A 23,428-nucleotide genomic window follows, 5' to 3' on the forward strand; every position below is an offset into this window, starting at 1 on the left:
TTGGATGCTTAACTAACTGAGCCACCCAGGTGCTCCTCTCCTTTATCTTTAAATGTGTAATTCCAGAATACAGTCTTTATATCAGTTACAGAAAATCTCAACATTTCAGGCCTCCAAATTTTATTGGAATGAATGGAATACATATTCCCATTTTTAATATCCAAATTACCATGGCTTGCTTTTATTAAATCAAAATTATTCTGCAGAATTTTCATGTCACACATATAATGAAACTATTTCCTATTTTAGTTTTAAAGAGTACTGCTTGGGTTTTGTTCTCAGAAAATCATATTTCCCCAACTAATTTAAGTTCATTCTTTAATCCAATGTTGAGTGTTAATGATGTTTCTCCATTATTTGTTTTAGATGCTCCAGGAGAGAGCAGTTTAACTGTACCTAGAACATTCTATAGTCCCAATAGATGCAATTAATTGGGTTCAGGCTACCTATTAGATATGTTGTATATTTAACATATATTGTTTTATAATATATATTATAATTATGTATAATGTTTATTGTTATATGTAATATTGTATAATAACAATTATATATAATTATAAAATAATTATAAGCATTTCTTATCATATTTAAACTAGATATAATGTTTAACGTATGTAATATACAAAATATCCATATATTAAGCAGTGTTACCTCTGATTTTCAGGTGAAAAAGCTAGATGTAGAGAGACTGTCCAAGCTAAATTAGAACTCAGATCTCTCTAATAACAAGATTCTCTCCCTATTACAAGCTGCTTCCATATAATTTACTGTATAAACAAAAACAATGTTAAAATGTTGTTGGGAGAAGTGCTAAAGATTATGGGTTTGTCAGATATTTTTTCTTGTTTAACTGTGAATATATTGAGAACTTTTATTATTGTCATCACGATCACTGTGTACCTAATTTCACATTATGTATGCAAATACCCCAGCATTAATGATAGTATTAAGTGCAAGATAGTCAGTTGAAAAATAGAGGTCGCTAAAAATAAACCAGAGAATAATAGATTACTCAGATTAGTGTAAAGCTAGTAATTAAGGCCCTTGGGCACATTTTTCAGAGGGGGTCCTTTAAACTTTGTTAATTGCAAAATAGCTATATTGCCCACTTGCCATCATCATCAAGGTTCCTTGTTATTTTATTTCTGGAGAAAAAGGAAAGATGCAGCTGTCCCATCAGTATTTGTGGTTGGGACTTAAACTGTCCTGCCCTGCCCTTTACAGTTTATTCATGAAGATAAAACTACACAAAAACCACCCTCAGTGTCTGAGGATCTCATTTGCAGCAAAATACCTGTGCTGTAGGAAAACATACACAGGGTCAGGAGTGAGAAGATCTATGTTTAAACCAAGACTCTGCCACCTATTTGCTAAGTGTGAACTTCAATTTTATCAGTTGTGAGTGAAATTGGAAGATAATATTACCTCTATCACAGAGTTGGTACAAGGAGCAGTGAGCTATAATCTGTATGAACAGACTTCAAAAATCAAAATGTTATATAGATATATGTATTTATAAGTTATCTCTACTATACTCATATAGTGAAGCCGATGCAATTGAATGTCTTGTACTTCTTTATTCATTTGAGATCCCCTCATGGTGAAATTCCAATCCTCGGTCTAGTTGATTGTTAGGCTAGTTACATCCTTATGTGCCCCATAGCTTGGTTGTCTTGTAATAGGCTCCTATATTCTTAAAATCTTTCCCCCTTATCCACCTAATCTTTTGGAAACTCAGAAAACGAGCCTGTTATGATTTATAAAGCCTTAAAATGCTGTAAAAATATCGAAAATTGAAGTATCATGACCTTTATATCAGAAAAAGAAATGTAGATATAATTGGGCTTCTGAGTCTTCCAAAAGTCAGCCATGGATGAGTGGAGGGAGCAGAATCTGCACTCTTAGATTTGAGAATTCGGTGCAGTCTTCCACCTTCTGGGTATGTAACTTTGAGTAAGTGTAAACCTAACCATCTCATCTGTTTTCTTATCTGCAGAATGGAGGTCATAATGCATACCTCAGTATATTATCGTGAGAGTTAAGTGAGAACACATATATAAAGGTCTTGGTACACTTCCTGGCATACAGTTGATTGTCAGTATTGATCACCACTTTCCATTAATTTAAAGGACCACCATCAGTCCTTGGCTCCCCAAATTTGCAGAGGACATTGGAATTATTCCCCCAAATCACTAACTTCCCTGTGGTTGTGTAGAATGAAAATTTAAATATTTTTCATAAGCTTATACATTTATCTGTAACAAGACTGAAATCTCAATGATCTGGAATTTTTTGGTTGGGATAAAGCCACTAATACTTATGATTGCTAATAGAATATAATATGCATAATATTCTATAAAAATATAATACCACACAACATATAATATTCTACAACAACATCTATACTATATTTAGTATATGTATTATATCTTTAAATACAAGAATCTGATCTGGTGGGATGAGACGGTCATGCAGTGAGAAGCAAAGGGAAGTGAGATAGAATAAAAATACAACAGATGAAAGTCTTCTATCATCTCACACTAGAATATGAACTTTTTAAGTAAAGGGGAGCTGAATTGCTTTTGCTTGTGCTTTTTATACTATTTTCTCTCTCATTGGAAAAAAAATGTTTAAAGTTCAATGCATATAATGTAATTTCATTGTAAATTGCCTAAAGTGAACAAGTTAGTGAAAGAGCAAAAACTTATTCAGGTCTTCAGGCTCCAAGTTCAACACTACCAAATGACCACCATGCTCCCAGCCCTTCGCACTCTAATTGGACTCAGTGCATCCGGCACTCTCATTCACTACCCCTCTACTTATCTCTTTTCACACAGGCAACTATGGAGAAAGTGGGATGGAGGCTTTCAAAGATATGTCAGCCAAGGAAGGAATTTGCATCGCTCATTCTTACAAAATCTACAGCAACGCAGGGGAACAGAGTTTCGATAAGCTGCTGAAGAAGCTCAGGAGTCACTTGCCCAAAGCCCGGGTGGTGGCCTGCTTCTGTGAGGGCATGACTGTGAGAGGTCTCCTGATGGCCATGAGGCGCCTGGGTCTAGCAGGAGAATTTTTGCTTCTGGGCAGGTGAGTGGCAATGAGAAAATTCACATGAAGGTAATAATTTGGCAATATAAAATGGTGTATTTTGATGCATAAGGACAGATGCTTTGGAAATTTAATCTGTGTAGTAGAAGTAGAACTTAAATATCATAAAACAGCAAAGCCTGGAAATAATCATGGAAAATAAGTAGATTTGCCATGTGCTGATTAATGATGATAACAGGAATCAACACATGGGATAATGATTACTTAAGTCTTAAAAAAATGGCTGTAAGGAAATGAGATGGGTTCTTAGAGAATTGGATAATTTCATCATTCCCTCAGGAAATAAACACTTTGAGACTTTTTGCTGTTGCTTTTGAAATTGATTTTAAAAATGGTTATATAAACTTGTTTCTATAATATAGAATCCTAGAATTTTAAGTTTGAAAGTGAGGAATTCCTTCAGGACTAATTTTTAAAAGCATTGGAAATGGATTCATTATTTTACATTACAAAAGTGTTATTACATTGACTGATCATCTACACTGTTACCAGACAAGTTTCTAAAACATTAACTTCTACAGGGATTGACTTTAATTATCTGGATAATTCATTTGATTGGCACAGCTTGGCTTATTCCCTGCTGATGCTATTGAATCAGAATGTTAGAGTTCTCTTAGAAAAAGAGAAATAGTAGTGTGTGTGTGTGTGTGTGTGTGTGTGTGTGTGTGTGTGTGTATGTGTCTGTGTAAAGAGAAAGAGATACTCAGAACCAATGGAACAGTTCTGGTCTGAAAGCTGGCAGACTTGGGACCCAAGAAGAACAGATGTTTGGGTTCAGTTCTGAAGGCCAGAAAAGACCAATGTCCCAACTCAAGCATTCATGAAGGAAGAGTTCCCTCTTATTCATTCTTTTTTATTCTACTCAGGTCTTCAATAGGTTGGATGAGGGCCACCCACATTAGGGAATCAAGCTTCACCACTTAGTCTATTGATATATATGTTAATCTCACCTGGAAACACCCTCATAGACACACCCAGAATAATGTTTAGCCAAATATCTGGCATCCCCTGACCCAGTAAATTGTCACGTGAGATTAGCCATCACAGTTAGTAAAATGACCCCATAGTTTGACTTTATGGATGCAGTTCACTATTCTATAACTTTAAAAAGTTTTGTTATTGCATATCTTGTTTTAGTAGGCAGCCAATTAAAAAAATAGAGAAAACCTTCAGAACCACTGCATCTTTCTCAGTATTTCTGTCCACAATAGAACGCTAACTCACTTGTTAGTAATTTTTAATGGCTCGTTAAAGAAAACATGCTTCCTTTATTTTCTAAATGCTTAACTGACCTTCTGTGATCAGACTTGGCTCCTGCTTGGCTACATTTTATGACAGCCACTTTATGTACCTAATGCTTTTCTGTCTGACCTGATGGCAATAGATTGATGGGACTATTTTAGTATGAGGCCAACTATCCTTCATAAAAATGATATTGAGTGAGATTCCTTTTTCACTGATGTCATGCATTTCATCTAAAATCATCCCTAGTTGGCAAGAGTGATGCACCAGTTAGTTTCATACAACCCAGGAACATTCTCACTGCCAATATTAAATTCTAAAGTGCAGTGTTACCACTGGGGTAAAAAGAAAAGGAAATAAAGAAGCTAGCTTTAAACCATCCTGTTTTCCTTCTAGGGTATAAGAGATTCTGTAGCTCCTATCTGCTACTTTGCCAACATTAATGAGACAAATCGGCAGTATTTGTTTTTTAGCTATATGATTTGTCAACATGTAAATAGTTTTTGATCACATGTACACAAGGAAAATAGGTAGGTATTCACTATATTTGCCATATTCCATCTATATTTCTTATTACCAACAGTACCACAAGGCCAAAATTCTATATTTTATATATACAGATATATGTTATATATCTACATATATGTTATTTTTAAGTAATCTCTACACCCAATGTAGAGCTCAAACTTACAACCCCAAGATCAACAGCTGCACACTCTACTGACTGAGACATCCAGGTGTCCCTATTTTATATTTTTAAAATTTATTTTGTATATGTCATTTATTGGAAGTTCTCTCCATATCATTTAATTCATGGAATAAGAGATGCATAACTTTTACTTAGGTTTCTTAATCACTTCATTAATTGGCTAATAATAATTCAACATTTACTTGAGCACCAGTTCATTTCACCTTAGAGGAGTTTTGTTAGAAAAGCCAATCTTACTTACGACTTAAAAAAATAGGTTCCTATAGTTTCCACCTCTTGGCTCATATTCTTTTCTTTGAAAGTAACGTGATAGTCTTTCAGATATTTGGTAACAGTATGATGGTCGGTCCCCTTCATCTTCCCTTTGGGATGTTCCTACTTCTTCCTTTTCTACTTCTTCATGGTTAAATGGCACTCTAGGTATTAATAAAACCATTTATCAAGACCATTTGTAGAATAATTTATGAACTGTTTTGTGCCAATTACTACTCTAAGCTCTGTACATGTGTTGTTTCATTTATTTATTTGATAGATACTGACTGGCTGTAATGCGTTAAGATGGTTGGGATATGTCAGTGAATGAAACAGATAATACTTACTACCTTTATGGACCTTGCAGGTGGTAAATTAGGTAGAAGGTGGCGAGTGCTATGAAAGAAAAAATAAATGAATCTAAGAACAACTTCATGTTGAATTCTATTATCATCTCCATTTTATAGACAAAGATTCTAAGACTCAATTTATATTGAGTAATAGTGATGTGGAGAAGGCCATATAGATGTATGCATTGAAAACAAAATTAAATATAAGTCTGTGTAATTGTAGAGACTGAGCATTTAGCACTGTGTTCTATTACTTTTCAGTAAATTTAAAATATTCCTATTCATAAGAGTGGAGGTCAAGGGTAGTGAGCAGAAAGGCAAAATTTAATAATTATGAGAATATTTAGTTCATTTACTCACTCTCATTTTCCAAGTGAGGAAACTGATACCCCCAAAGTTTGGGTAACATGGTAAATGTCACACAAAATCCCAATTGCTGTGGCCCATAATCCAGTGCTTTTCTCTACCAGACTGTCTCCTGTAAAAGAGAAACAGTGGAGAAGTTGTCTGATAACAAACTCCCAAGTTCTTCATAGATTCTGGGTATGTAAAGAAACTATCTTAGATAATTCAAATTTAAGTTAACATTTTTAACACTCACCCCTAAAAATTCAGTTCACCCTATAACTCCTATAGTTGACACACAATGTTACATTAGTTTCAGGCATACAATTTAGTAATTCAACATCTCTATATGTTATGCTATGCTCACCACAAATGTATGTACCATCTGTCACCATACAATGCTATTACAGTATCATTGACTATATTCTCTATGATGTACTCTTAGTAATTTGAGACTATTTTGTTTGCATATATTCTCCCAATCTCCCTGCATGCTCTTTACTTCCCCTACCCAACTCAGACCTGGTTGGATGGTTCTTAGAAATTAGAAGTCAAGGCTATGAGAAAGGAATCTATATTCACAGCTTTCTAGAGGGTCCCGTTTTGTTATAAATCTGTCCAGTTGTCATGGGACAGCCATGTTTAATAGGTCTTTCAACTAAAATGCATGGTGGGACTAATAAGATAACACTGCTGCTGAGACAACTTCATCGTCAACATATCTCGCCATCTGTACTGCACATCAGAAGGGTGTTAGAGTGATATAGACCTGGCTACTGTGTCTTCTTGCTTGAACTTGGGGTAATCCATTGTCTCATTGCCAATGAAAATGTCCTGTCCAGGTCCCTGAAATAGTCTTGCTAAACATTTTGGCCCTGAAAGCAGAATGGGATCAATAATATGAACAGTAATGAAATTTCTAAAGGTGCTTTTCTAGAATGGATACAGTGTTTTAGTTTTTTACTTGGGAAAATATCATTTGAGGTATATTATTTACAAGTTATAAACTTAAATCTGAACTTGGAAACAAGGACCAACTTTTAGCAAATTAACTACTTCAAGATTGGTTTTTATCTTGTCTATAATTAACTATTTATCTATTTGAATTAAGAATCTCTGTCCTTCAATATGATGATTGTTACCAGGCTGCCAGAGGAAATGTACTTAAATTTCAAAGCTATTTGGGAATTATAACCAGTATTTCTTATCAGGAGGTCACTCTACATCAATGTTTTTCAAAATGGAAAGGACAAGAGCTTATTCTAATAAATATTTTTGTGGCTAGAATTACAAACAATTGTTGTACTAGAACTATTATAGTAGGCATTCTTCAGAAGTAGACATTAGTCTTTACCTTTGCATATCAGGAGTATTCATTCTAAATTAAAGCCATTTTTTTTTTTGTAACACATACATTTATTTTATTTATTTATTTATTTATTTATTTATTTATTTATTTATTTTTATTATATGAAATTTATTGTCAAATTGGTTTCCATACAACACCCAGTGCTCATCCCAAAAGGTGCCCTCCTCAATACCCATCACCCACCCTCTCCTCCCTCCCACCCCCCATCAACCCTCAGTTTGTTCTCAGTTTTTAACAGTCTCTTATGCTTTGGCTCTCTCCCACTCTAACCTCTTTTTTTTTTTCTTTTTTTTTTTTTCTTTTTTCCTCCCCCTCCCCCATGGGTTCCTGTTAAGTTTCTCAGGATCCACATAAGAGTGAAACCATATGGTATCTGTCTTTCTCTGTATGGCTTATTTCACTTAGCATCACACTCTCCAGTTCCATCCACGTTGCTACAAAAGGCCATATTTCATTTTTTCTCATTGCCACGTAGTATTCCATTGTGTATATAAACCACAATTTCCACAAACGTATGGCCAACTCATCTTTGACAAAGCAGGAAAGAACATCCAATGGAAAAAAGACAGCCTCTTTAACAAATGGTGCTGGGAGAACTGGACAGCAACATGCAGAAGGTTGAAACTAGACCACTTTCTCACACCATTCACAAAAATAAACTCAAAATGGATAAAGGACCTGAATGTGAGACAGGAAACCACCAAAACCTTAGAGGAGAAAGCAGGAAAAGACCTCTCTGACCTCAGCCGTAGCAATCTCTTACTCGACACATCCCCAAAGGCAAGGGAATTAAAAGCAAAAGTGAATGACTGGGACCTTATGAAGATAAAAAGCTTCTGCACAGCAAAGGAAACAACCAACAAAACTAAAAGGCAACCAACGGAATGGGAAAAGATATTTGCAAATGACATATCGGACAAAGGGCTAGTATCCAAAATCTATAAAGAGCTCACCAAACTCCACACCCGAAAACCAAATAACCCAGTGAAGAAATGGGCAGAAAACATGAATAGACACTTCTCTAAAGAAGACATCCGGATGGCCAACAGGCACATGAAAAGATGTTCAGCGTCTCTCCTTATCAGGGAAATACAAATCAAAACCACACTCCGGTATCACCTCACGCCAGTCAGAGTGGCCAAAATGAACAAATCAGGAGACTCTAGATGCTGGAGAGGATGTGGAGAAACGGGAACCCTCTTGCACTGTTGGTGGGAATGCAAATTGGTGCAGCCGCTCTGGAAAGCAGTGTGGAGGTTCCTCAGAAAATTAAAAATAGACCTACCCTATGACCCAGCAATAGCACTGCTAGGAATTTATCCAAGGGATACAGGATACTGATGCATAGGGGCACTTGTACCCCAATGTTCATAGCAGCACTCTCAACAATAGCCAAATTATGGAAAGAGCCTAAATGTCCATCAATTGATGAATGGATAAAGAAATTGTGGTTTATAAGCCATTTTTAAAGTAAGTATATTTGTCTGCACACTGGGCCATTCATTATCATTTAATTGTGATGAGAAAAAACAAAACAAAACTTATTTTCATTGAGTTCCTGTTATGTGTCAGGAGACAAGGAGAGAGGGAAAGAGTGGGGAAGAAAGGAGGAAACAGTGAGAAGAGAGAAGAGTGGGGGTAGAGGAAGAGAGAGAGATTAATTTAATGCTCTAGGCAATGAATATGTTAAGTTTTAGGTACCTTTGAGTTTGGTAATAATGACCCCATTTTTTTCAGGGGAACAAATTGAGACTCAAAGAGGTTAAATGACTGGAAAAGATCATACCAGTTTCTTATACTAGTGGCCATTCTGAGTATCATAAAGAGAGAAGTGTTAGCAACATAACTGTTTCTACACTTGTGATAAGCTCCATTTAATTTTGCTTTCTTTTTGCTTTTGTTGTTTTAGGTTACCCTTTGAAAATTAGATAAACTTAATAAAATGCCTGGAAAATTATTGAGCTTTTTGTGATGAATGTATAGTGCAGATAAATCTAGCCAAACTATGCTCTACTTTGCCTGGAGATGTTTTATACTTATCCACATTTGAGTTCAGACTAATTGTGTGATGTTCAGTCTATAAACAAGCAGTTATTTAGATGCATCTGACTCAGACCATGTGCAAAACTCTCTAAACCATGAGGGTTGAGCACAGAGGGTAAGGGGAGCGTGTGTGAAAAAGTTTGGAGAGGAGCCTAGGAGATAATATTTTCAGCCTTGTAGTATTTTGACATTTATCCCATTATTGGAGAAGCCTTTCTGTGGGGTTAAGAATATGATAGATGTGATAGTTCCAAAGATAACTTGGGTATAGATTATGGATTAGAAGTGATAGGGTGGATACAGAGGAAACAGTGTCCCTAATAAAAATGATACCATCAAGGACCAAGCAGCAGATCAAGAGTTATTTACTAATTAAAATGTGCTTATTATGTATTTGTTATGGTGTTATCAGGGTATATGCATATGTCCAAATTCATCAAAATTGATACTCAGTACATTGAAAAAAATCAGTAGGAGCTATTGGGTGCATTGGATATCGTAGAGAAGCATGGGGAAGACGACAGGAGTGACTCCTAAGATTCTGGTGCTTTATAACAAGATGAGTAATGATCACTACGGAGATGAAGAGAGTTGGAGAAGAATCAGGTATGAAGTAGGGAGCAGATCATGAGTTTGGTTTTGGATAAACTGACCTGATGTGCATTTCAAACATAAATATAGCCAAGAAAACTTGAGAATATGTCAGTCTGGAGCTCAAAAGAGATATATAGCCTGTAAATAAAAATGCGTGAATCATCTGAGTAATTTAGATTTATGAACAGAGTGCATGAGTATGTAAAATTCAAGTTGGTGAAGTCTGAGAACTTAGCCTTGAAAGAAATCTCAAAATGTTATGATTGGAAAAAGGATGAACTATGAAAAGGCCATAGGGAGAAAGCAAATCCAGAGTTGGAGGAGGAAAACCCAGAGAATGTTGTGTCATCCCAGCAAGTGTGGAATGTTTAAAGGAGGGGCTACCCGTGTCAAATAATTCTAGATCAAGTGAAAATAATACTGAAAGGGCCTTTGGATTTATTGAGGTAGAAATAATTGGTGATTTAGCAAGAGATGGACAAATGGAGAAATCAAAGTGGATTGAGAATGAAGCAGCTAAATGTTAAGTAGGAGCTGGGAAAATGAACCCATGGCATGTAAGTCACTGTTTTGTGAGGTTAAACTAATAAGAAATGGAGATTGGAGAGTGATAAAACTATCTCTCAAGGAAAAATTGGGTCAAAAGACAGGTGTTTAACACAGTAGTTCTTTGTTTCCCAAAAATGTGATTTATGATCATGAAAAAATAATTTTAACAGTGAACAAAGCTATACAGTGAAAAGCACTTATATTTTTATACCTGTGTTAGCACAGGGTATTAATAAATTATTTGGTACTTGCTAATTTTATAGGTGAAAACTGGCATCATAGTTTTTTAATTTGTAGTCGTTTATGAGATTCTACGTCTTTCATATGTGAATGAGTGATATATATTTATATTTTCTTCAGACTTCAGGAACTTAGTTTTTTCTGTTTATTTTTCCTTATTGATTTATACAAAAGTACTTTATAAATTAAGTAGTTCATTGACACGTGTAGCAAATATTTTCCCTCTTGTTATTTAATTTTGACTTTGTGGCATTTTGGGCAATGCCAGCCTTTTTCTTTTATGACTCATAAAGATTTGTAACCTGCATACACAGCCCAGTCACAGAGATTTGGTTGTTTAATTTTAGGATCCAGGTAGGATAGGGGGTTTAATAAATGAGGGAGGACACTTAATTCTGTAAAACTCCTAAGATGTAGGAATCAGGGGCTGTTAAAGCAAAGGTGGATGGAGCAAGTTGAGAAGGTTAATTCCAGAAGTGGAACATATTTTTTTAATGAGGTAGGTATGTTTAAAGGTTTAAAAACAGGAAAATCACTTGATAGCCCCCATTTTCTTCCTAATTTTGGAGACAAGAACAGAATGTGTGTGTGTTACAGGGCTAGGGGTAGCAACGGATTGAGAAGTTGTCACTAAAAGTTGAAGAACAAGGAAAACTACACTGTTAATAAGTGATTGTATATATTATCTTTGTTTTATATTATTCTGTCTGTTACAAGCAAGAGAGAGAGAAAGATCTGTGTATACTATAATGGAGAAATACTCTTAACTGCAAATTTAACATTTGCATATGTACTGTCTCATCAAGTATTGTAATGAATTGTCACTGTTAGGGTTATTTTAAAGGTTGATTAAACAACAGCCCTGTTCTCAAATTAAAAACCAATGGAAATGAGTCAAGGAGATTAATGTATCTCAGCTAATTAGAGACCAAGTCTTTGATCTGTGACCAAATGGACTTCCTAACATGATTCCCCAACCCCAGAGTCACAGCGAGGGCTGGACAATAGCAGGACTTTCCTGCTATAGAAGAAAGATGGCTTTCAGAATGACAGTAGGGAAACTCAGATTCAGAGTCCAGACTGCTCCATAAAAAAAGAAGAGGCTAAGTCACACCTTCTCAATTCTTCTTCCACCTTACCAGACAGGCCAGTCATTAATTCCCAGGAGAAGGGAGGGAGATGGTAAAGACAAGCTGCATGTTTTCTTTTCGTGCTTTTCCCTCCTGGAGAGGGGAAAGCTCTCTGGAATGCTACTTTGTGAAATTTAGAGTGAGAAATATTCTTCTTACTCTCTCAAGTCCTTTCTGAAGTAGATAAAGAATATTAACTTGACTTCACAAATGAAGACTCTGAGCTCAGAGACATTACCTGTCTCAGCAATATCACCATGCTTATTAGATGTGCAGCGGAAATGTAAATGAAACAAGTTGCATTGTAAGGTGCTATGGATCTGACAGCTGAAAATGCCTAGAAGGAGAACATAAGGCTTTAATGTTATTGGACAGAGAAAGATTCCTGTGTGAGGGATGAAAACAACAAATGATTTCAAAGGCCTCTTCCAGTACCGGGGCTTGAGCTTTAGAGGCACCTGTATCTCAGAGGGTTCTGGTAACTTTAAGACAAACTGCACTTGCAAAATATATTTAAGTAAAATTTAAAATAATTGGATGATAATAATAGCTCTTTATGGAGTGCTTTTTATGTAACAAGCCCTATCTTGAGTGGTTGGTTTTCCTGCATTAATTTGTTAACTTTTCATAACATTCCTATTTGAAAGCTATTATTATTAACCTTCTTTTATTACTGAGGCACAGAGAGACAAGCAATTTGCTCTAGATCACACAGGCAGTAAGTGGCAGAGAGGGCATTAGAAGGTGGTCTGTATCCTTAACCACTATGGTAAACTATTGAAATCTCTGATAATTCTTTATTTCAATAACAAACTTGATTCTTATGGTATAAAAGATTGATTTATTTTTCTCTACTACTGAAATAGGCAATATTTAATAAAGAGAAATTAGCAATGAAAGATGACTGTGAAAGAGAGATCCCCCCTCTCCTCCTCCCCTTACTCCTCCTCCTCCTCCTCCTCCCTCCTAATATAAATAAAATCTAGAGCAATCCAGATTGTGAAAACTAGAAGAATTCAATTATTAGATAGACTCTTCAGTCTGCATTACTATGTTTCCGTGGCAACAATCTGATGAAATTTATTTTTCAGCAAACAGAAAAGTGTAAAGTTTCTTTATAAGGATGATCAAGCACCTGTGAAGAAACAAAGGCAAACATAGAACATTATTCTGTGGTGAAACCAGGTGAAATCCCTTTGCTCTTCCCTTGTTTTCTGGAATACTAATATGATTTGGTGGAGTGAATATCTTATGTACAGGTTTCTGTTAGTTTGAGGATACTAGGATATGATTCTAAAACAGGGGCTGGCTAACTAAGTAAGGCCTGTGAATCAAATCCGCCTTCTGTTTTTGTAAATAAAGTTTTGTTGGAAAAAACACACTCATTTACACAATGTCTGTGGCTATTTTGGGGCTCTATTTATAGAACTGAGTAGTTGTAACAAAGACTATATGTTAAGGCCTAAACTATTTATTCTGTGGCCTTTAAAAAAAAAGTTTTCTGACCTCTGATCTCAAGGGTTTTTTCCCCCATCTACTGAGATAGCTCTGCTTATTTACATATATTTTAGGACCCGGAGGAGTGTTTATTCAGCGGCAGTCCTGGTTTGCACATAAACTCTACATTCTTTTCAATTCTCCTTGAGGTTTGAAGGCCTCTTGTGGGTCGTGGGATCAGACAGTCCTACGAATTTTGATCAGAGTTAGAGGCACAGGTTTGGGTGCTGTGTTTAGTGTGGAGAGGTGAGCAAGAACAAAGGAGTTTGTTGTTGTTGTTGTTGTTATTGTTGTTGTTTTAAACATTCTGGAACATAATGTTCAAAGCGGTTGAAGCGTACAGTGCAAATACCTCTTGGGGCCCTTTGTGGCTCAGTTGGTTAAGCTTCTGACTTGATTTTGGATCAGGTCATGATCTCATGGTTGTGAGATTCAGCCCCATGTCGGGCTCCATACTGAGCATGGAGCCTGCTTGGGATTCGCTCGCTCTCTCTCTCTCTCTCTCTCTCTGATCTGATTCTGTCTCTCTCTCCAAAAAACATAAATATAAATAAAAGTAAATATTGAACCACCTCTTTATTCAATCCTGAGTGATTTAATTTTATCTAAAATAAAAACGTACTAAGTTTAATAAAGAATGCACTGTTTGGTTGTAATTGTTAGTCTTTCTAAAAAAGTTATTTTTACTCCTCTCATTTACTAAATTAACTGATGATATAGATTAAAAAATTATCCTTTCTTCTTTTATCCTTCTTCCCCATTTTCCTGAGAGTTACTTTTCTAAAAAAGAAAATTTAGTTATGTAATCCTTCTACATAATAATCTGACTTGGCTCTTTTTCTTTCATATTCAGGTCTCTAATTTGGCATACATGGCCCTTTAAAATATGGCCAAATCTGCCACTTATTTCCTGTTATACTCAGAGATGATATTTACAATATTGATAACTATTTACAACATGGGTCCAACTAGAACAGATGAGAATCATAATCAGTGGGTACATCTGTGCCAATACATGCCACCTAAGTAGAGGAATTGCTACACTTCTATTCACCCTTTCACCACTATCAACTCCTTATCTTTCCTGTATCAAAATTCTAATAATTCACCAAACATACCAAGCTTACAGCAACACCCACACTGTCATCTCCTTGGAAAGATCTCCCTGCCTTTCTTACCGTGAAACTCAAGTGTGTCATGTCAGACGTTATCCAACAGTTTCAAAGACTTCCTAAACTCTATTAGGAGTTCCACAAATCCCTTAAAGCCCCTGTGACTTTCTGTTTTTCTGTTTTCCTCTCCCTCTTCTGCACTGGAATATGAGCTCTCTGAAGTGTGCGCAAAGGTTTATTAATCTTTGTGACTTCTGGTACCTAACATATTATGAACATTTGAGAATAGATATGACTACAGAAGAAAATCAAGTGTAGCTGTTATGTAGGGGTAGAAAAAGGCTTTCTCAACTCCAGTTAGCCTAAGTGAAAGGGAGGTTTTTCAAGCTCTTGTGGAATAGAAAGCATTATGTGAGTGCAGGCCACTCTGCAAGGAAGCCAACTAAAAGCCCCATGGTAGAGGGCAGAGGTAATTCCTAGGACACCCTCTGTGATTTCGCGTGAGAGGTCTATTTCATAGGTTTTAGTGTAGAATGGGAACGTCTGGCCCTCACAAAACACATCAGTGAAAAATGAGGCACTTTCTATGAAGCTAAGTCATACAATTGACTGATCACTTTCAATGGTGAAAGTCAAATTATTAGTGAAATGGTGAGATAAGGAATGCCATGACCATGTTTGTACACATGTCTGTGCCATTTCAAAGGAAGGCTTCACAGGTTTTAGCTCCTTGCGAATGGAAAGTTTAGTTTTTTCAGGACTCTGACCATAATGCATTAGTCTTGCCAACTAAAGTGAATGTAGATTAGAAATGGTTCAGTTGTTCAGAACACTTTAAAGCTTTATAGTCATCTACTGCCCTATCAAGACATGAATATGGATCTTTATTTTTCAAGATGACTTATAGAGACTCTCTAAATTTAACATTTTTGGACCTCTAAATCGGCTTTGTTTCTATAAGAGACCGGTTTTAGAGCAGCTTTGGGTTCATAGCAAAATTGAGAGGAAGGTAGTGACATTTCCCATAATCTCCCTCCCATACACATGCATGGTCTTCCCATTATTAACAACACCCCCTGCCCCGACCAGTGGTGAGTTTATTACAGTTGATGAACCTGCATTGATACATCATTATCACCCAGAGTTCATAGTTTACATTGTGGCTCACTCTTGGTGTTGTACACGCTATGAGTGCAGAGAAATGTATAACAAGTACCCATCATTATAGTATCATACAGAACATTTTCACTACTTTAAAAACCCTCTCTAAATTCTGCCTGTTCATTACTTTCCCCCCACTAACCTTTGGCAACCAGTGATCTCTTTACAGTCTCCATAGTTTTGGCTTTTCCAGAATATCATATAGTTGGAATCATATAGTATGTAGCCTTTTCAAATTGTCTTCTTTAACTTAGTAATATGCACTTAAGTTACCCTCATGGCTTTATAGCTCATTTCTTTTTAAAGAGGAATAATATCTCTTGGGTACCACAGTTTATTTTAACCATTCACCTACTGAAGGACATCTTGGTTGCTTCCAACTTGGTAATTACAAATAAAGCTCTTATAAACATCCCTGTGCAGGTTTTTGTGTTGGCGTAAGTTTTCAGTTCATTTGGGTAAATACCAAGGAGCATGAATATTGGATTGTATGGTAAGGGTATGTTTACATTTGTAAGAAACTGCTAAACTGCCTTCCAAAGTGTATCATTTTGTATTTATATCAAGAATGAGTAAAAGTTCCTTTTGCTCCATAGTCTTGCATTTGGTGTTTTCAGTGTTCTGGATTTTATATTTTTTTATTAAATTTTTTAAAGTTTTTACTTATTTTGAGAGACAGAGACAACAGAGGAAGGACAGAGAGAGATGGAGAAAGAGAATCCCAGGCAGGCTCTGTGCTGTCAGTGCAGAGCCTGATGCAGGGCTCAAACTCACGAGCCGTGAGATCATGACCTGAGCCAAAACCAAGAGTCGGACGCTTAACCGACTGAGCCACCCAGGCGCCCCTATATTTATTTAATTTTAATATATTTTACAGTACTATATTGATAAAACAAAGTCAAAAAAGAATATTTTCCAAACTCCCAATTTCTAAAGATGAATGTTCCTATTTTTTTTTTTTTAGTGTACAGTATAGTGTTAATGTAAACAGACATTACACTAATGCACATTTTTCCATTATTTCTTCTGTTTTTTCTTTACTTCTTGGTTCTCACCCTACCTCACTCCTCTTCTCTCCTTCCTCCCAGGTAACAAATATGAATAACTTGGCTGTTTTGTTCCTCAGATTTCTTCTTGATCTTATAGTGTACACATTCCCACCATACCAATTTTTCTTTATTGTTGTTTTTTTGGACTCTGAATATGTTCTGTCATACTTTTCATATACATAATCAAATATGGTTCTTTTGTAGATTCTGGATTTTCTTTGATCAAAATGTTTCTCTGAAAAAAAGAAAGAAAAGAAACATCACGTTTCTCTGAAACCAAGAGAGTACTGTTTTTTTACCTTTATTCATTTAATCCAACCAGAATTTTTTCAGTTAACTCACTACAGTATAAGATCCACCATTATTTTCTTTAAGGTAGATTCTCAGGTGTGCCTACAGGAGTTATTCCATAAATAATCCTTTCCCAATGAAATAACAATAATGCTTTGTTTATTAAATTTTATGTTTTTAAAATTCTGTATTTTCTGTATACTAATTTTAGATTTTTCTTTGGTACCACTATTTTCTCTTTTGCTAGCAGCATCGTGTTTTTATTATATTGTCTTTTTAAAAAAAATTTAATGTTTAGTTTTGAGAGACAGAGTGAGAGTGGGGTGGCGTATGAGGCAGAGAGAGAGGGAGACACAAATCTGAAGTAGGCTCTAGGCTCTGAGTTGTCAGCACAGAGCCCAATGCAGGGCTCAGACTCATGAACCAGGAGATCATGACCTGAGTTGAAGATGGACACTCAACCAAATGAGCCATCCAGGTGCCACTATTATATTGTCTTTTTAGTGAACTTCAATACCTAGTAATGCATGCTCCCCCCATTATTCTTATTTCTATAATTATTTTTATTAAAAATTGTTCATCACTAACAACTTTAAGATTATTTTTCTAATTATAAAATTAGTTTCTAAATATTAATTTTTGAGGGGTTGAAATTTTAATATTAGATGTTCTAATCCAAAAATAGGGAATGAATTTTAGTCAGATGTTTATATCCCTCCATAAAGATAGATTACTTTATGAAGATTTTGTATTTTTATTGAATTATTACTGTGCTTGTAGTATTTGTTAGCATATTTTTATGTCCAGTTAATTTTTGCTAGTGTAGGGAGAGCAACTTGATGTTTGTATAATTCAAATTCCTTTTTTAATATTTGTAATTTTTTCCAGAAGCTTTGGATTTTCTAGATATGCAATAATTTTATCAGCACAAAATAATTGACTTATTTCCTCTCCATTACTTATACTGATGATTTAATTTTTCGATTTATTGTATTCACTCTAAAATTCTAAAACCTAAAATCTCTAAAACACTGGTGTGTAATAGTAATGATAACCAGTATCATTTTCTGTACTTGATTTTGATGAGCTTATTTCGTTATTTTACTAATTAGGATGAAATCTGTATTTTTTTTCCTTAGCGTATTTACTTCTTTTCTTCTTTTTACGTTCATTTTAGCACAAGATTTGGTGCTCATATCTTTAGCACAAGCATTGGTTGTCATATATTCAGATCCAAATACACAAAGAACATACACACATGCTCACAGACACACATACACTCACACATACTCACAAACTCAGAACAAATAAAATGAGATGTGAAATTAGGACCCTGAGTGCTGATTTCACAGTTTTCTCTATCATGAAGAATACTTTCAAAAATGACACTTGGATCTGGTCAAGAAGGCAACCTGAACACACTAGTTTACCTTCCTTCTGCCTTCAAATCCATTGAACTGCCATGCCATTTCATTTAGAGTAAAAGCCACAGTCTTTACAATATGTCGCCAGAGTCCCACATGTATCCCCCCACCCATCTACTGTTGGTTCTCTCCTTTTTCACTCTGGTCCAGCCATAATGGTCTTCCTACTGTTCCTCAAAAAATCTGAGTTGCATGTTCACTTCAAAGCCTATGTATTTAGTGTTCCCTTTGACTGAAACAGTCTTCTCTGAAGTCTTTACCTGAAGTTCAGCATGCATTACCTTCTACTATGCTACATATTTTTCTTATTCACTTGGTTCATTGTCTTTCTAATCTGTGCCAGAAGATAAGCTCCAGGAGGGCAGGGAGTTTTATCATTTTGTTAATTTCTCTATCCTCTGTCTCTGGAAAAACACCCTGTCCATAATAAGCACCTAATAAAAATCATCTTTAACAAGATAGAGAACCTTAACCCATATTTTGGCAGGGAGACTTTTTTTTAAACTTCCTGTTAGGACCCTGGAATCCTCAGAGATGAGAGATAGCATGTCTGTGAGAAAAAGCAAGTTTCACATCACCAGCCAAGTGAATCATTTTATGATCTCAAAACAGCCGAGCTGGTTTCCTTGCTCTCACCAGCCTCATCTCACCAAGACACTCTCTGAACACCTGTATCTTCCTTCACCCCCAAACAAAGCTGTGGATAGAAACAGAGGCCTAAGGGGCACCTGGGTGGCTCAGTTAAATGTCTGACTTCAGCTCAGGTCGTGATCTTGCGGTTGGTGGTTTGAGCCCCATGTCGGGCTCTGTGCTGACAGCTCAGAGCCTGGAGCCTGCTTCAGATTCTCTTTCTGCCCCTCCCCAGCTCATGTTCTGTCTCACTCTCTCTCTCAAAAATAAATAATCATTGGGGCGCCTGGGTGGCGTAGTCGGTTAAGCGTCCGACTTCAGCCAGGTCACCATCTCGCGGTCCGGGAGTTCGAGCCCCGCGTCGGGCTCTGGGCTGATGGCTCGGAGCCTGGAGCCTGTTTCCGATTCTGTGTCTCCCTCTCTCTCTGCCCCTACCCCGTTCATGCTCTGTCTCTCTCTGTCCCAAAAATAAAAATAAACATTGAAAAAAAATAAATAATCATTAAAAAAGAAAAAGAAGAAAGAGGGGCCGAATATATTAGGACAAAATTAAAAGCTAATAGTTCCAGAGATCTCCATGAAATATGGGCACGCATGAGGGGATGAGTCATGTGAGACCCAGAAAGATGAGATGTGCTTGAAGATGAGGGTGTTAAAATGCAAGAGTGCTTGGAATAGTGCTAAATGAGGTCATGGCCCAGGAGGTGGCCGTAGGAGAGGGTGACTGAGTTAATATAAAGGTGAATGGCACTGCCAGTCACTCACTGATTGTTACTTACATGAATGTTGAATTTGCTAGGGTTTCTGTGTTTTTAGTGTCCAAATGTTCTCATCTCATCTCTAAAAAAAAAAAAAAAAAAAAGAAAGGAAAAAAAAAAAAAAAAACAAGGCCATTTGTCATGTGTACAAATCATTTATCCAGCCTGAGAAGAGAACACTATTTTTGAAAAAAAAAATCCATTACAAATAAACTTTTTGTTTCCCACAGTACAATCTTCATTCTGGTAATATGCCAAATAACTTATAAGAGGTAACTACATTTAATATGGTAGTCCCTCAAGAGATTATTATAGCTTGGCAATTCCATTTTTATATTTTTGCAGTTTTTATAACAGGCTGGATTATGTGGTAAAACAATTGAAAAAAGCAGTGGTGAAAACTCCTGTGGGAAAATTTCATTTTAAAAATATTACATAATTTGGGGCGCCTGGGTGGCGCAGTCGGTTAAGCGTCCGACTTCAGCCAGGTCACGATCTCGCAGTCCGTGAGTTCGAGCCCCGCGTCGGGCTCTGGGCTGATGGCTCAGAGCCTGGAGCCTGTTTCCGATTCTGTGTCTTCCTCTCTCTCTGCCCCTCCCCCGTTCATGCTCTGTCTCTCTCTGTCCCAAAAATAAATAAACGTTGAAAAAAAAATTAAAAAAAATAATAAAAATATTACATAATCTTATGATTTCTAAGTAGACATGGAGGATATTTTTTAGCTTAGAATTTGCTACTGTACATTTTGAGGCAATATCATAACTAACAAAATGCTAATACCTTATATTGCTGTAGTGCTTTAAAGATTACAAATGCTTTTATGTGCATTATGCAGTCTAATCCTCCGTGCCCAGTAAATGCATGATAACCATCAGGGAAAATATGTCCAGATGGCTGAAAATTGACATCGGCCACCCAAATAAACACCAGAATAGTGGCTACCAAGTATAGGCCCATGGGCCCTTAGAAAGCTTTAATTAAAATTTCAAACGTCCACAGTGAAATTAAACAAACAATTATATGTACATGTCCATGCATCTGTGTCTGTGTATGAATAGTTGTTGTCTGCTCTTATTTTAAAAAATGATTTTTCCATTTATTTATTTCTTCAACAAGTATTTATTTGGTATTTACTATATTGCAGCACTATACATTGAATGTAAGGTAGCAAAAATGACCAATGTAACCCTCTCCTTCTGGAGGGTTTAAATAAACAACATAAAAGAACCAAATGTTTAATTCTGTCTTTTCTTTATTAAGATATAACTGATGTACAAAATATTTTGGATGCATTGAAAGTATACAACTTGATGAGTTTGGATGTATGCCTAACCTGTGATACTATCACCATAGCCAGGGTACTAAACATATCTATAATTTCCAGAAATTACCTTGTGTTTGTATGTGTTGTGTATGTGTTTTGGTAAGAATACTTAACATGATTATCTATCTTCTCAATTTATTTAAAAAAAATTTAAATTTATTGTATTGTTAACTATAGGTACTGTGTTGTACAGCAGATATCTAGAACTTCTTCATCTTGCATTACTAAAACTTTATATGCATTGTAAAACAATCCCCCATTTCCTTCCCCATCAGCCCTCAGCAACTACCATTTTATTCTTTCCTTCTGTGAGTTTGACTTTTTACATACCTCATATGACTGGCATGATGCTGTATTTGTCCGTCTTTCACTGGCTTAGCTCTTGTAGCTTGAGGTTCTCCAGATTCATCCATCTTGTAACGAATGGCAAGATTTACTTCTTTTTATGGATGAATAATATTCCATTGTATGCATATGCCATATTTTCTTTATTCATTTGTCAATGGACATGTGGGCTGTTTCTATATTTTGATTATTATGGATAAAGTTGTAATGAACGTAGGGGTGCAGATATCTCCTCAAGATCCATATTTCAATTATTTTGAATAGACATCCATAAATGAGATTTCTGGATCATATGGTAGTTCTATTCTTATTTTTTTTGAGGAACCTTCATACTATTTTCTGTTGTGGCTGCACCATTCTACATTTCTCACAACAGTGTATAAGGATTCCAATTTCTCCACATCCTCACCAATATTATGTCTTGTCTTTTTCATAATAGCTATTCTAACATGTATAAGATATCTCACTGTAGTTTTAATCTGCATTTCCTTTATAATTAGTGATGTCAGTCACCTTTTCATGTATCTGTTGTCCATTTGTATTTCTTTGGAGAGGTCTAGTCAAGTCCTTTGTCCATTTTGTAATTGAGTTATTTGGATTTTTTTCTGTTGAGGTGTATGAGTTTCTTATATACTTTGGATATTGTCACCTTATCAGGTAAATAATTTGCAAGTTTTTTTTTCCCATTACATAGGTGGCCTTTTCAATCTGATTGCTTTCTTTGCTGTTACGAAGCAAAGTATAATAAGTGCATTGAAGAAATCATCTTTTTTAAAGTAAAATATTCTTTCTCTATTAATTAAGGATAGTTAATTTTGCTAAAAATTGGAAAACAAAAAATTGAATTGCCAATGCTCTGTTGACTCTAAATTATTTTGTCACCATGATCGTGTTTTGGACCTTATTCAAGGCTTCCCCATGATGTGCATATACCTTTAAAGATACTATTTCAGAAGGAGTAGTGATGACTTTAAAAGCCAGCTTGACACCAACAGTGAGACTTGTCTTTTCTTTTACATAAAAATAATTACTTTTTGTTGCATAACCCAGTAACTACTAAAGAAAATACAATGTATTTGTGTTCCAAATTAGAATGCAGAATATGGTTAACATATATAATGGTGTTTGAGCATGTAGTGTTAAAGGTGAAGTAAGTAAGGATGACTGAAAATATCATAGAAAGCATGTAGTGTCATTCATACTAAAACCCACACTGCCTTAACTTTCTCTGGTGTTCCTTCAGAAATACATATACAGTGATAATATTTCTTATGGATAGAACTGGTATTTGCCCTAATTAACTTAATTCCAAAAGCCATGATCATTTGAGTCCAGCTTGTCTTTCCTCTTTCATATTTTGAATGATTTATTCATATTTAAAACACAAAGCAGCTTTTTCAATTGTCTAGCATTCATTGCACCTCACTTGTGATTTATGTCATCGGTCTCATTTTACAAGGATTGTTGAGGTATTAGGGGAGAGACCCACAACTGTATGTCAAGTGATGTCTATTCCCTTGTCTTGATAAAAGTCATAGAAAAGATTGATTTGCTGATTGAAGACATAACACATTTCTGAATTAATATAATTAAGATGACAGAGTGGTAAATAAAGCAAATAAGACTGCCTCTTGTATTCCTGAATAATTAGGGCTGGTGCTAGCATAATGCCTCTGGAGGGAAAAATTGAAGGCAACTAAGTGAAATAAGTGAAAACCTTTCAAGCTTGTTTGGGTGGCATTTGCCTTATTGACTGGCAAAAATGGCATTAATCAAGGAAGAAGAAAGCAGTATTGAGAAAAGAACAAACCTTAACTCAAACAAAGGATTCAAGATCCAGCTCAGTTGATCTTTAACCTGTTAATTGAGACAATGATGATCCTGAAGGTAAATTGAACAGACAACA

The 23,428-nt window shown here is 35.7% G+C and overlaps 1 protein-coding gene across 5 annotated transcripts in view; it reads left to right on the forward strand.

The window, feature by feature from the left end:
* GRM5 (glutamate metabotropic receptor 5) overlaps positions 1-23,428 on the forward strand; it is a 529,070-nt gene that overhangs the window by 196,452 nt on the left and 309,190 nt on the right. For all 5 annotated transcript variants that reach the window (XM_045483678.1, XM_045483677.1, XM_045483680.1 and 2 more), the window contains exon 3: positions 2,838-3,087. In XM_045483678.1, coding sequence (XP_045339634.1) covers positions 2,838-3,087 — 250 coding nt within the window. The remainder of the gene's footprint in view (positions 1-2,837; positions 3,088-23,428) is intronic.

Source organism: Leopardus geoffroyi, chromosome D1 (genome assembly GCF_018350155.1).
Source record: "Leopardus geoffroyi isolate Oge1 chromosome D1, O.geoffroyi_Oge1_pat1.0, whole genome shotgun sequence".
NCBI lineage: Eukaryota > Metazoa > Chordata > Mammalia > Carnivora > Felidae > Leopardus > Leopardus geoffroyi.